The sequence below is a fragment of the Quercus robur genome, chromosome 3 (genome assembly GCF_932294415.1).
Source record: "Quercus robur chromosome 3, dhQueRobu3.1, whole genome shotgun sequence".
NCBI lineage: Eukaryota > Viridiplantae > Streptophyta > Magnoliopsida > Fagales > Fagaceae > Quercus > Quercus robur.
Window position 1 is genome coordinate 65,752,329 of NC_065536.1, and position 14,874 is coordinate 65,767,202.

At 39.9% G+C, this 14,874-nt stretch overlaps 2 protein-coding genes across 3 annotated transcripts in view; both read right to left on the minus strand.

Annotated features, from left to right (window-relative positions):
• The window catches only part of LOC126718952 (nodulin-related protein 2-like), a 56,242-nt gene that overhangs the window by 10,572 nt on the left and 30,796 nt on the right, over positions 1 to 14,874 (minus strand). The window contains exon 3 of one of the 2 annotated variants that reach the window (XM_050421371.1): positions 11,256 to 11,519. The exons of the other annotated variant lie outside the window; for it this stretch is intronic. Within the exon in view, the coding sequence (XP_050277328.1) occupies positions 11,503 to 11,519 (17 nt within the window). The 3' untranslated portion in view covers positions 11,256 to 11,502. Of the gene's footprint in view, positions 1 to 11,255; positions 11,520 to 14,874 lie in introns of those variants that run through there. 2 annotated transcript variants of the gene reach the window in all.
• LOC126718951 (nodulin-related protein 1-like) lies at positions 11,256 to 12,087 on the minus strand. The gene has a single exon (XM_050421370.1). The coding sequence runs from the start codon at positions 11,989 to 11,991 to the stop codon at positions 11,503 to 11,505; it is 489 nt and encodes a 162-aa protein (XP_050277327.1). The 5' UTR covers positions 11,992 to 12,087; the 3' UTR covers positions 11,256 to 11,502.

The following is a 14,874-nucleotide window of genomic DNA, read 5'->3' on the forward strand; positions in this document are numbered from 1 at the left end:
CCAAAGACCCTCAGAAAACAAGTACGCTTAATTAACCCACTCTAGCACTCTAGAGTTGTGAGAAATTCTAACTTGACCTTTGAAGGGTATTTGGCTGACACCACACCGGTGCTCTCTATTAGGTCTTCTATGTTTATTGTGCAGGTATTGTTTCAAGCGCGCGAGGACTGTGTAGCTCATTGGTGATTTTTCGGCATCATCAGTTGGCACCGTCTGTGGGAAAGACTGCGACTTGTAAGCCATACAAATGCTTCCCGGACAAAGAGTTGCATGGTACTTACTCGCTTGATGGCAACCACCAACAACGTTCAGGGAGATGAGCCACGACCTACTGCCTGAGAACAACAGGTCCAAATCCTCACAGTAGCAATGGAACGCCTCACCAAACCAAACCAAACCCTAAAGGAACAGCTGTGACAGAAGAACGCAGTGATAGGAGCCCTAGAGGAAGATCAAGAAGGTACCAGTGCTGATCGAAGGAACCAGGAGGGGCCGGAGGGTAGTAACGCCCCAAGTAGAACGAATAGACAAGACATGAGCCATCCATCCGTTATTGATATGACCTCGCCCCACATCGTTAAGGAGATGCAGATGATGAAAGAATGGGTGGAGTGCATGATGAACGCACTCAAGGGAAGAGTTTTCAATGAACTCGACGATTTGGTCCACCGAACAAATTCACCATTCACTATGTCCGTTAACTCTTTCCCCCTTCCTCTAAAGTTTCGTATGCCGCTAGTGGAAAACTACGACGGAAACAAGGACATGCTTGATCACTTGGAGTCTTTCAAGACCCTGAAGCACCTTCAGGGGATACCGGACGAGATCACGTGTAGGGCCTTCCTTACCATGCTGAAGGGCCCTGCAAGGATATGGTTCAACAGGCTGATGCCCAACTCCATTAGTTCCTTCAAAGAGTTGAGCACCCAATTCGCATCGCACTTCATCGAGGGACACAGGTATAAGAAGTCTACTACATGCTTGATGAATATTAAGCAACGGGAGGATGAGATGCTGAGGTCCTACATAACCCGTTTTAATAAGGAAGCATTCTTGATCGACAAAGTTGACGATAAGATCCTCATAGTAGCCTTCACGAATGGATTACGAAAGGGTAAATTTTTATTCTCCTTATACAAGAATGACCTGAAAACCATGTCAGATGTGCTTTACAGGGCCACCAAGTACATGAATGTTGAAGATGTGCTGCTGGCATGCGAAGAAAAACCCAAGAAGAGAGAGAGGCAGGAGGAAGCCCAGCAGGATAGAGGTAGGAAGATGGCTAGAACAGGAGATAAAATAGATGATCGACGATCCAGGCCCCCGACGGGGAGGTTTACAAACTTCACCCCCCCTAAATACCCTGATTGATCAGGTCCTGATGCTGACCAAAGATGAAGAAGCCTTAACTTTCTTCGGAAAATTGAAGGGCGATCCCAGCAAGAGGCCTAAGGATAAATATTGTTGTTTCCATTGAGACCATGGCCACTATACATTTGATTGCTATGACGTGAAGCAACAAATAAAAGCCTTCATTAGGCAAGGAACTGTAAAAATTCGTTGGCAAGGAAGGAACAGAGCAAAACCAAGGTGCACTAGCCCGAAGAGAAAATGAGCGACCTCGGCCACCCATGGGAGATATAAGGATGATCACAAGGGGCAGCACTTCTAGTTCCTTTAAGAAGGCATGTAAGGCATACCTACGGATGGTTCAAGACATTCAACTAACAGGGTACGCCTCGAAGATGGCGCAGGTTGACAATCCCGTCATTGGGTTCACAAAGGAAGATGCTTGACGTCTCCACAACCCACACGATGATGCACTCGTAGTCAGTATACGAGTAGTAGACTATAATACCTATAGGGTGCTGGTAGACAACGGAAGCTCTGCAGATATTTTGTACTATCCGGCCTTTTAGCAAATGAGAATAGAGAAGGAATGATTGATTTCAGCAAACGCCCCGCTCGTAGGTTTTGGAGGAACACGGGTGTACCCACTAGGTGCGGTCACCCTACCGGTGATAGTCGGAGATTACCCTCAGCAGATCGCGAGGGACGTAACCTTCCTAGTCGTTGATTGCTTGTCTGCATACAATGCCATACTGGGGCGTCCTACTTTGAATTCATGGAAGGTTGTAACATTAACCTACCATCTGATGATCAAGTTCCCCACTGAGTATGGGATAGGAGAAGTAAGAGGCGATTAGGTAGCAGCGCGTGAATGCTACATTGCGATGCTAGAAATGGATGACCACCAAACCATGTGCATAGAAGAACAATGAACGGCAGAGCTGTGGAAGAACTAGAGGAAGTAACCCTTGACGACTCTAGAACTGAGCGGACGACTAGAGTGGGTACATTGGCTAGTCAGTCGGTTCGTCACGAGCTCACGACGTTTCTAAGAGAGAATCAGGATGTATTCACCTGGAGTCACGAGGACATGCCAGGGATTGACGCTTCAGTCATAGTTCACAGATTGAATGTGTCGCCTTCATCCTTTCCTGTTCGACAGAAAAAGCGAGTGTTTACTCAAGAGCGAGACAAAGCGATAGCGAAGGAGGTTCGGAAGTTGTTAGAAGCAGATTTCATTTGAGAAGTATACTACCCAGACTGGTTGGCAAACGTGGTTATGGTAAAAAAGGCAATGGAAAGTGGAGGATGTGCATAGACTTCATAGACCTCAATAGAGCCTGCCCTAAGGACAGTTACCCCCTTCCATGAATAGATACCTTGGTAGACTCGACTGCGAGACAGCAGCTACTGAGCTTCATGGACACGTTCTCTGGATACAACTAGATCAGAATGGATGAGGCTGACCAAGAAAAGACTTCCTTTGTTACAAGCCAAGGACTCTTCTGCTACAAAGTGATGCCATTCAGGCTTAAGAACGTCGGGGCAACGTACCAAAGATTAATGAACAAGATGTTTACACAACAGATCGAGAGGAATGTTGAAGTTTATGTAGATGACATGCTGGTGAAAAGCTTATGAAAAGACGAATACTTGAGTGACCTCCAAGAGACCTTCGACACCCCTCAGACGTACAACATGAAGTTAAATCCAAGAAAATGTGTATTCGGGGTTACAATGGGAAAATTATTGGGATTCATGGTATCTTAAAGGGGTATCGAAGTTAACCTAGAGAAAGTACGAGCTATAATGGATTTAGCCCCACCAAAGATGGTCGAGGAGGTGCAGAGCCTGAACGGCAAGATAGCAGTATGGAACAGGTTCGTCTCAAGGGCGACAGATAAATGCCTACCTTTCTTCCGCGTGTTGAAGAGATCGTTTGAATGGAAAGATGAATGCCAGCAGGCGTTCGAGATTCTTAAGTTGTATTTCTCGACTCCTCCTTTACTCAGTCCATCCAAACTAGAGGAAGAGCTCTATCTGTATTTAGCTGTCTCGCAAGCCGCGGTCAGCGCAGCTTTGATAAGAGAGGAGGACGGGTTGCAGAAACCCGTTTACTTTACAAGCCGAGGGTTTTGAGGAGCAGAAGAAAGGTATCCTCAAATGGAAAAGCTGGCGTTTGCATTGGTGACCGCAGCACAGAAACTCAAGCCGTATTTCCAAGCCCATAATATTGTTGTCTTGATAGATAAGCCTATAAGAAGAGCCATGAGTAGCCCCGAAGCTGCATGATGGATGGCGTTGTGGGCAATCGAGCTAAGCGAATTCGATATACGATATCATTCGCGTACTACTATAAAGGGGTAGGTGGTAGCTAACTTCATCGTCGAATTCACACTCATGGAAGGCGAGGGGGCAGAAGTAGTTCCACAATGGAGTGTCCATATAGACGAATCTTCAAATAGGTAAGCTGGAGGCACCGATGTGGTACTTCGCACCCCAGAAGGAGATAAGATCGAGTGCATGATCTGCCTGGACTTTCCTACGACCAACAATGAAGTAGAATACGAAGCTTTGGTGGCAGGACTGGACCTCGCAAGAGCAGCAGAGTTGAGAACATGGTCGTATACTGCGACTCCCAAGTCGTCACCAGTCAGGTTAATGGTGACTATGAATGCAAGAACGGAAGAATGAAGAAGTACCTTGAAGTGAAGGGTCGAATCAACGGTCTCCAAATCAAATTCGTCCAAATCCTGAGGGAGCAGAAAGAATGCACTAACTGCCTAGCAAAGGCCGCCTTAGCAGAATACATGCTCGTCCCCGATCAGGTACTATCATTCGTTCAAACTTCTTCACTTATAGATGAGGTAACGAGTGTGTAGGAGATAGGTAACAAAAACAACTAGACCACGCCATTAGTCTCCTACCTAGGGGACGACATGCTACCTGACGGGAAGGACGCTGCTAGAAAATTGAAGGTCCGAGCATCACACTTTCTCCCGCCCGTACCTAAGGTGTTTGGGACCCGAGGAGGCAGACTACGTCATGAGAGAGGTCCACGAGGGGATTTGCGGGAACCACTCAGGGGCACGATTGTTGGTAAACAAGCTGATTCAGACAAGATACTACTGACCTACTATGCAGAAGGATGCGCAGACTTATGTCAAAACTTGCGACAAATGCCAAAGATTCGATAACATCATCAGACAACTGCCGGAGGAACTCACCCCTATGATGGCCCCGTGGCCGTTCGCCCAATGGGGATTAGATATCATGGGCCCCTCCCAACAGCAGTCAGGCAACTAAAGTTCCTAGTAGTTGGTATCGACTACTTCACCAAATGGATGGAAGCAGAAGCCCTGGCCATTATCACAGAGAAGAACATCCGAAGTTTTTCTAGAAAAACATCATTTGTAGGTATGGGATACCCAGGGTGCTTGTCTCTGACAACGGAAAGCAGTTCGACAACAATGCATTCAGAGATTTCTGCTTAGAGCTAGGGATCAAGAACCACTACTTGTCACATGCTCATCCACAAGCCAATGGATAGGTTGAAGTTATGAACCGATCCTTGCTCAAAATCATCAAGACTTGGCTCGAGGGGGCAAAGGGCATATGGTCGAAGGAACTACTAAGTGTTTTATAGGCATACCGGACAACAATAAGGACACCTACAGGGGAGACGCCATTTCGACTAGCATATGAGAGCGAGGCAGTCATCCCAACAGAGGTAGGGCTCACAAGCTACCGGGCGGACAACTATGGCGGAAGTAAGAATGATGAAGCCCTTCGCTTGCAACTAAACTTGGTGGATGAAGTGCAAGCAATAGTAGAGCAAAGGTTGGCACGATACCAGAACCTTATGGCAAAGAACTACAACTCCAAAGTCAGGCACAGAGACTTCCAGGTCGGAGACCTAGTCTTGAGGAAGGTAATGGGTGCAGTCAAGGATCTTGCCCAAGGAAAGCTCAGCCTCAACTGGGAGGGACCCTATAGAGTCACATCATGGCAAAGTAAATGAACCTACCATCTAGAGACGTTAGACGGGAAACAGCTGCAACATCCATGGAACGCTGAGAATCTACGAAAGTACTACCAATAAAAATGACAACGTGGAAAACAACATCTGTCGGATCCTCATTTTATTCAAATTTTGCTAGTTTTGAGTTAATTATTGCAACATTCTCCGGTTTCTTAGTTTTAACTACATAGACAATTTATTTTTGCTACAATACTTTAAGCATTATTTTTAAGCTTCTTTTTCCCTTTAAAGAACTATTTTTGGTTTAATAATAAGAGGAATATTCAGATATGACTGATGTGTTTTCTACGAAATTTTATTAAGTCCATAAAGTGGACGGCCCATCCAAGGAGGATGGATACTTTATCAAGTCCATAAAGTGAACGGTCCATCCAATAAGGACGGAAATTTTATTAAGTCCATAAAGTGGACGGTTCATTAAGACGGAAGTGTCATTTTCTTTTACAAAACAAGAATGGACGGGTCTATCTAAAAGTAAATGAAGTCATGACTTGTCCACAATATGAATGGCCTTAAAAGCCTAAGGCAGATGGGTCCAACGAAATAGAGCCGTCATCCACAAAAGGAATACAAAGGCTTAAATAAACACCGGCAACATAGACGGGTCAAACAAAACAGACTCATTGCAAAAAATTATGAGACAAGCAAGCAAGCAAAATAAATGAAAGCCCTTAAAGGGAAATGCATACATATGACGAATAGAATAATTAACATTGTTCTACAAAGATCTTTACCAAAAAAAAAAAAAGCTACTGCTGAACAGGTGAATTCTGCTCATTCTCCTCTTGTACGTTAAGGTGACGGGTGTTGTCCTTAACATGAGCTATCTCTTCGTCACCAGGAACATCATCGACAAATAACTCATCTATACTCTCAGAGAGGACAGGCTGAACGGATGTCAGGGCTGGAGCATCAATGCTAATACTGGATAAGTCCAGGTTCGGATGAGAAGCCTTGACTTGACAGAGGCAATCGTCGAAGCCTTCAGCAAATGAACCTCCCAGCTCTGCCAGAAGGGCATTAGAATCACGATACTCGCGTATCGCTTCCTTTTTTTCCTGATGGAGCTGGTCATTGGCCTCAGTAACTTCCTTCTCCTTATTTGCCAGGGCTTTCTTCAACAGCTCCGTTTGCTTTTCCAGTTCACCCTTAGTTTCCTCTGATAGAGCAAGTTTTTTCTCCAAGACCACCTTCCAAGACTTCAATTCATTAAGCTCGTCCTCCGTTAGAGTTGCCTTTGACCGTAGATGGTCCAAAGTTGTCTCATGGCTGAGGCAACGGCCCATCAGCCCTTTCATCATTAACATGGCCTAAAAACGGAAAAAGTTAGTGACCCGTCTCCCTCATGGCCTCGGTTGCGTGGTTGCTCAAGTCCTCATAATCGTCAACCGTTATGATAGATGAAAGCTGCTCCAACGCATACTTCGAGTCCTCACAGAGAAGGACGGGTGGTTTTTCAGCAGAAGGGACAGAACCCGTCATAAGTCCTTTTCCCTTGCCATGAACGGGTTTTGTAACCGTCTTCTTTCCTTCAGCTTTTAACCCAAGATGGGTTTAGGAACAACTTTGGGCTTCTTTGGGGGTTGACGGTCAGTCTTCTCTAGTTGTTTCCTCTTGGAGGACGAGTTGGCTGAACCTGACCCCTTCGAGGTCTGCCCCCTTGTTGTTTTTGCATAGCAGCTTGCTGCTTGATATAAGCCCTTCTCTTAGCAGCATCCATTTCTGCAAAATAAAGGACGGGCGTTGAAGACTGAATAAGCATAACAAAAAGCTGAAAGTAACGAACTTATGTGCTCGGACTTAGGCTTTGTATTGAAGGGCGGCTCTTGTCGACTCTAGTCCATCACAATACCAATGTAGTGTGTTTAGGTTGACCAATTTGGCCCACGTCCTCTCTTCAAGCTTGGTTTTGTTCAAAATCTTCTCCAAAAAGTTGAATTGCTCTAGTGAGACTGGAGGATGGTCCCGAGCTGCATAGAAAGACAGACAGTTCTGCATTGAAGAATAGTTAAAACATAAACAAATGTTTGCTGACGGATGCATACCCGACGGTGGCATTATGCCCCATGTCAACGGGCACAAATTCAGTATCACTAAGGTGACACATCCATTTGTCACCCTCAAAAAAGAAATAATGACTCTTCCAATCCTAGTTTGAGTCAGGATTCTCACAAATAAGCCTTAGTAACGGGCCCCTGGGCGTGAAATTGTACATGCCTTTGGACTGAGTAACCTTGGTAGGACAGTAACAATGAAAAAACTCTTCCACCGTTAACCTCCGTGCTCCATCCAACATAACACCATATAGGACCTCCACACTTAGGAAGACCCTCCAAGCATTTGGTGAGATCTGGTTGATGGACAATCCAAGGTATTGGAGGAGACGACGGTGGAGGGTGCTTAAGGGAAACCTGAGCCCTGCCTTCAGCATTTGCTCATAAACCCCTAAGTCTTCAAGACCCTCATAGTAACACTTCTCTGATTTGTAGGGTAGATGCATGGGTATGTTGTCAGGTATTTGATACTTATCCCTAAGTTTTTTGAAGTGTGTTTCTTTGATTTTGGAAATAAAATCGTTGACCGTCCATAAGGGTAGAAGGATGAACTCTCTAAGCCCATCAAGTCTTATGACGGATTGGATCGGAGGATCAACATCCATCAGACCATCACTAGAGTCACCGTTTGATTTCTCCATCTCTGAATCCTCATCCATTGAAGAGGAAGCTGACAGACTCCTCTCACTAGGACTGTCATGGTCTTTGTGACCTAACGAGTACACTTCATCGTAGCTCGCTCCATCACGGACAAATGACTGGTTACTTGACACACTAGACATGACCTACACGTGACGGTAAATCCTAATATTGATAGTACTATAATGGTTGACAGACGTGTAAGTGTCTTAGTATAAATGCATAAGAACTTGAAGTAAAAAGAAGAGGATGCTTACCAGGACGGATTCAAACGATGAAGAGCTAATGATGACGGATGCAACAACTGAATGGTACAGGCGTCTGACAAGGATGACGGGTGCGCTTTGATCTTGTATTTCAGTAGAAGGTAAAGTAATGAGCAGAAGAAGTCTCAGTTTATATAGGGAGAACGACGTGGAAGACAAAGGGGCACTTCGATCCAAGTGAGCGACCATTCAGAAAACGCCATGCGTCCATCATTAATTATCCCAGGCCAGCTTGTCCAGGCCAGGGGGCATTCATCAAAAGTTCAAATTAAACTGTCACCTCGCGTGTCCGTCCACTTAGAGAGCACGGACTCACGGGGTGGGGGCAACTGAAGAGGAAGAATATTGAGGTGAAGGATCAGAGTTTATAGATGACGGGTCCATTTGGATGGGCTTAACAGATCAGGGTAGGTGGGCCGAAAGTGGACGGATCCAGTATGAACGGACCGGGGTGGACGGACCAAAGGGCCATGTGGCACTAACTTGGTCATTATGTGGTCTCCAAGGAATCTTAAATGGAAATGACTTGCGTCTCACGATTAACCCTAGCCCATATAATCCCAACATGAATAGAATTCTAATATGAAGAAGATTCTAGAAAATACGCCCATTAATGAGGATCTTCCCTATATGGAAAAGACTTATTGCACAAGCATAGGAGTTTGATTCTACACTACTATAAAAACCCAAAAACCCTCAGAAAACAAGTACGCTTAATTAACCCGCTCTGGCACTCTAGAGTTGTGAGAAATTCTAACTTGACCTTCGGAAGGTATTTGGTCGACACCACACCGGTGCTCTCTGTTAGGTCTTCTTTGTTTATTGTGCAGGTATTGTTTCGAGCGCGTGAGGACTGTGTAGCTCACTGGTGATTTTTCGGCATCATCATATAGAGTTTTTTAAACAGACTTATAATACATTACATAACCAGAGTACCACTACAAGATTGGTTATTTATTGTCAATCATGCATCTTCCTCTTTAGATATTCTCCTTTTTTATAGTATATTTTGTTAATTCTACAAAGATTATTTGTACATTTATACATTATTAGCCTAGAAAAAACAGGTATAGAATACAGTAGCAGTTTTATTTCATTGATTCTTTTTATATAATGGGAAGAAGAGATGAGGACCCTCTTCTATCAAAATGAGTTCCTCCTCATTCTCCTTTGCAAACCCAGCCAAAACTTGAGCAGCATAATTACATGAGATTATGAGAATAACATTATTACATGCCTCTAAAGTTGTGATAAATCTCCTCTCTCTTCCTTCCTGGGTTCTTGACCTCGAAATTGGAGATGAGATGGGGCGTCCCTTGTTTCTCTTTAATATATCATTATTCATAAAAAAAAAAATAAAAAAAAAAAAAATAAATAAAAAAAAAAATCGAAATCCTAACTAGATAGTACACCCCAAGAACAAAAATACAAAACAAAAAGCCAAAAAAAATTTATGTCCAAACCAACAAAACTCTAGCAAGGAATCTTTCAAGAATTACTAATTTTTCTGTTCTAGACTGTGTTTGACATTTCCAGAGGAAGCCGTCCTCTCTTTGGCATTGGAAACTTGTATTCTACTTCGTTCTTAAACTGAGTTGTATGCCATATGCAATTATTCTCCGGTCATTTTTTTTGTAGTGCAAGCAGGTCTCAATTCTCAATGTGCCGTGCCAAATGCCAATCACTAGAGATGGAACAAAGCTCCTAGATCCTTTCAAAAAGAAAATGCCATAATCATATAAAAGATGATTCATAATTCATTAGAGCATCAGCATCAGTATTTGTAAAGCATCAGAAAGTGTAAAGTCTTACAAAATATAAAAAGTTGCTCATTTTACACATTTTAAACAAAAAAGCAGCCACTTCAGTGGGTGTAAAATTGTGTATTTATTCACAATTACTACGGTAACCGTGCATGTTACTTCTATTTATTATTTTATGTTTTTTTTTTCTCTCTCCTCTCCCTTGCCTTCTCAGTCTCTCTCTCACCCACTCTTCAATTCCAAGAAGAAGAAGAAGAAGCAGCCGACCATCACAACTAACCAACCACCACCACCACCACCACAACCACAACCAACCCATTACAACATCAATTTAATACAAACACAATCAACCCAAAATTAATGAAAATCATCACAAACCCAACTTAAAATCAACTCAAAATAAAACACAACAAAAAGCCCATTTGGCAAAATACAAATCAACCTAAAACCCAAGCTTGCCTCCGCCATGAGAGAGAGTGTGTGAGTGTATTGAGCCATGGAAGCTTGGTAGAGAGATTTTTTTCAGATTTGAAGAGCACTGATTGATAGAGAAGAGAGAGGGAGAAAGAATTATTTTTTAGAAATGAAAAAGAAGAAGAAGAAAGAATGAATAGCAAAAGAAAAAGAAGAAGATGCTAAAGAAGAAAAACGTAGAAGAAGAAAGGAGAAAAAGAAAGAGAGAGTAAAGCGTTTGGATATGAATTATCTGTGTATGATGTTTTGTGTTTTCCCTTTTTCTTTTTTTATTTATTTTAGGAGACAAATTTCATTGTTTATGCACTATTTACACGGGACCCACAGCCACTTTATTAAAAAAAAAAAAAATGGGTCACACGGTATTATTCACACATTTAAAAATTATTTTGTTACAATATTTTTAGTTTTCAATAAAATAAGTTGTATCCAAACGGACCCAGTGTTTCAAGGAAGTGGGCTAAGATGGTGGGGCCGGGTAAGGGAAATGATAAAAAAAGTGAAAAAGTATTATTTTAATAAAAAAATGTGTATTATAGATAATCTGAAACGGATATTTTTGCAAATCAATCATATAATATAAAAAATAAAAAAATAAAAAAGCAGATTTTTATTATAAAATAGAAGGAATTTTGCACACTAATGCTCTTAGCTATAGGCTATAAGCTATAGCAAATTGCACAAATTTTATTCTTAGTTAATAATTTCTTGACAGAGTAGATCTAAGTCTGCTTCAGCTACTTTTCAATCTAAAAGCTAAACAGAGAACAAACATACTGTAGAGCATACAACACAAGACTAAAAAGAAAAGAAAAACACACACACACACAGAAACAGGGGTGTCATAATATTAGAGATACACCAAATTAAGAAACTGCAAAGCATAAGCAGTTGGGAAATTGGAATTCAAATGTTCATTTCTTCAAGAAACCTTGAGCCATCTTCACGTAGTCCCCAGTCCCAATTTCAGTATTGCCTTCACTTTCATGATCACCACCACCAGCAGCTGAGTGTGGTTTTGAGTCAGTGGTGGTGGAATGGGATTGGGATTGGGAGGAGGGGTTGCCATATTGGTCGAGATAAGTCTCAGCCTTTTCCACATACTTGCCATAGCTCGTTTCTTCCAACTTTCCATAGCTAGAGGCAGCTTCCAAAAGATCACCAGCTGCTCCAGCTGCCCTGGCCTTGTCAACTTTGCCAGCTCCCTGGCTAAAAGCGGTCTGGCCTGCCTCGGCTAACAACTTGGCACTGGCCATGAGCTCAGAGTTTGATGGTTGGTGGTGTTGGTGTTGGTGTTGGTTTTGGTTTTGGCTTTGGTTTTGGTTTTGATCATCCTTTTCTTCAGGGAGGGGAGTCTCAGAAAAACTGTTGGATTTCTTCTGAAGATCTGAAAGAAAGTCCATTCTGTTTGTGAGAGAATCTGAATGAATTGGAAGAGGGTTTGCTTTGTAAATAGTTGTTGGAGATAAGAAGATAATGAAGAGATCTGTTGGTGGATATAAAGGATGTTGTGACTTGGTGGTGTTCCACTCAATAATGCCTTTTCCTTTTCATCAGCGTGATTAGCGTGTTCCCTCACAGCTTCACTCGTTTCATCCACACCGGCCACACGTTTGCTAACTGCCCACTTTGTCAGTGATCGTTTATGAATAATATTTTTGAAGATTCAGATAAGGTGCAATAATTAGGATGTTACACCTGATGCAATGATAATACATGGTTGAGATTAATTTTTTTTTTTTTAAAAACTTTCAATCTCGCAAAGTGGTTTTGGACTACAAACTATACTACAAATTTTTCTCGCAATATTGACATGACAACATGACAACAATTTGTGAGTAATTGGACTATCAACTATCACTATCGAATATCACTAAGCATTTACTATTTTTTTCTTCGCCTGGCAAAAAAGTTGTGCAATAAATTGTATTACTAGATTTTTATTTTCTTTCTGCATAATCCAACCACATATCTAAGATCTTATGATGTTAAGAAAAAGTTTTTCTAGCATTTTTTTTTTCAGGTTTTTAATTTTTTTAAAAGAATGTTAGAAGGAAATGGTATTATATACACCATATCTATTTCTGTTTCTAATAATCTTATATCTAAAAGCGCCAATGCCCCTACAGTGTTTTCGCACTATTCATACAACATTTTTCACTGTTCATGTACAGTGCCATTTTGTTGAGCCACTTTGGGTCCGTTTGGATATAGCTGAAAGCTAAAAATTGAAAATACTGTAGCAAAATAATTTTTAAATGTGTAAATAGTACCGTGAGAGCCATTTTTAATGAAAAAGTTGTTGAAAAGTAATGTTTGTGGGTCCCATGAACAGTGCATGAGTGCACTGTTCACGCTCAACAAAATCGGCAAAAAAAAAAAAAAAAAAAAAAAAAACTGAAAACGCAAAACTTAGGAAACGCCAATGCTGGAAACGCAATCCAAGCCGCAACAATTTTTTTTTTTTTTTTTTTTTTTCAGTCTTCCGTTTGTACTTTATATATATATATATATTGTTATACTGACATAACAAATTTTATAATATTTTCACAATTATTGACGTGCGCGAATGCGCTAAAGCACTATAACTATAGTGCTTTGGTTTCGTGAGTGTTTTTTTTTTTTTTTTTTTTTTTTTTTTTTCCAAGTTTTGAATAGTAACTATAGTGCCAAGTGGCACTGTAGCTATAGTAGCTACATTTTTTTTTTCCAGTAATTTGTTTGTGTTTGTTTGTGTTTGTTTTTTTTTTTTTGTTTTTTTTTTTTTTCCTTTTAAATATTTATGTAAGCTGGTATATATATTGTTATACTGACATAACAAATTTCACAATATTTTCACAATTATTGACATGTCAATTTCTTACAAGTCGAAATAAAATAATAAAATATGAGACTGTAACCAATTACAACTAAAAATAAATTTTTTGAGAAAATGTTACAACACTTATTGTGCAGTACTTTTGGTTTATTTAACTGGCACGGTAGCTACAGTGCCTGAAGTTTTTTTTTTTTTTTTTTAATATTTATCTAAGCTGGTATATATATTGTTATACTGACATAACAAATTTCACAATTATTGATGTGTTAATTTCTTACAAGTTGAAATAAAATAATAAAATATGAAACTGTGACCAACCACAACTAAAAATAAATGCTTTGAGAAAATGTTATAACACTTATTGTGCAATGATTTTGGTTTATTCAACTAGCACGGTAGTTATAGTGCCTAAAGTTTTTTTTTTTTCTTTTAAATATTTATGTAAGTTGGTATATATATTGTTATACTGACACAACAAATTTCACAATATTTTCACAATTATTGTCGTGTCAATTTCTTACAAGTCGAAATAAAATAATAAAATATGAGACTATGACCAACTACAACTAAAAATAAATGTTTTGAGAAAATGTTACAACACTTATTGTGAATTGCTTTTAGTTTATTCAACTAGCAAGGTAGCTATAGTGCCTAAAGTTTTTTTTTTTTTTTTTTTAATATTTATGTAAGTTGGTATATATATTATTATACTGACACAACAAATTTCACAATATATTCACAATTATTGGCGTGTCAATTTCTTACAAGCCGAAATAAAATAATAAAATATGAGACTATGACCAACAACAACTAAAAATAAATGTTTTGAGAAAATGTTACAATACTTATTGTTATCACAATATTTTCACAATTGTTGAGGTCTCAGTTTCTTATAAATCAAATAAAAAAAAAATGCTAAGTCCACAACATTTTAACATTAATTTCCACAATGCCTAATTTTTTTTTTCTAGTTATCGGTTTGTGTTTTTTTTTTCTTTTAAATATTTACGTAAGCTGGCATATCTATTAACTATATAAAAAGAGCCAAAGGCTCATGAATAGTGTTTTTTTGGTTTATTCAATTAGTGAGGTGCACTTTTTCTTTTTCTTTTTTCTTTTTTTTTTTTCCTTCAAGTATGTCAGTTGGTTTGAGCTTTGTTTTTGTTTTGTTTTGTTTTTTTTTTTTTAAGATCTTTATATGTTTACTTTGTACTTGCAATACAAGTTTACATTGTAAATACACAAAAGTGGTTAATATTATACACATTTGCACAAAAAATGGCAAATATTGTACAAATTTTGTAAATGTGTACAAAATTTGCCAATTTTTGTATGTCTACAATATAAATTTACATTGTAATTAAGTACAATGTATGCATAAAGATATTATGAAAATGTTGTGACGCATGTGTCAATTCCTTATGGGTCAAAATAAAATATAAGAAAATAATAAAATATTATACCGAGA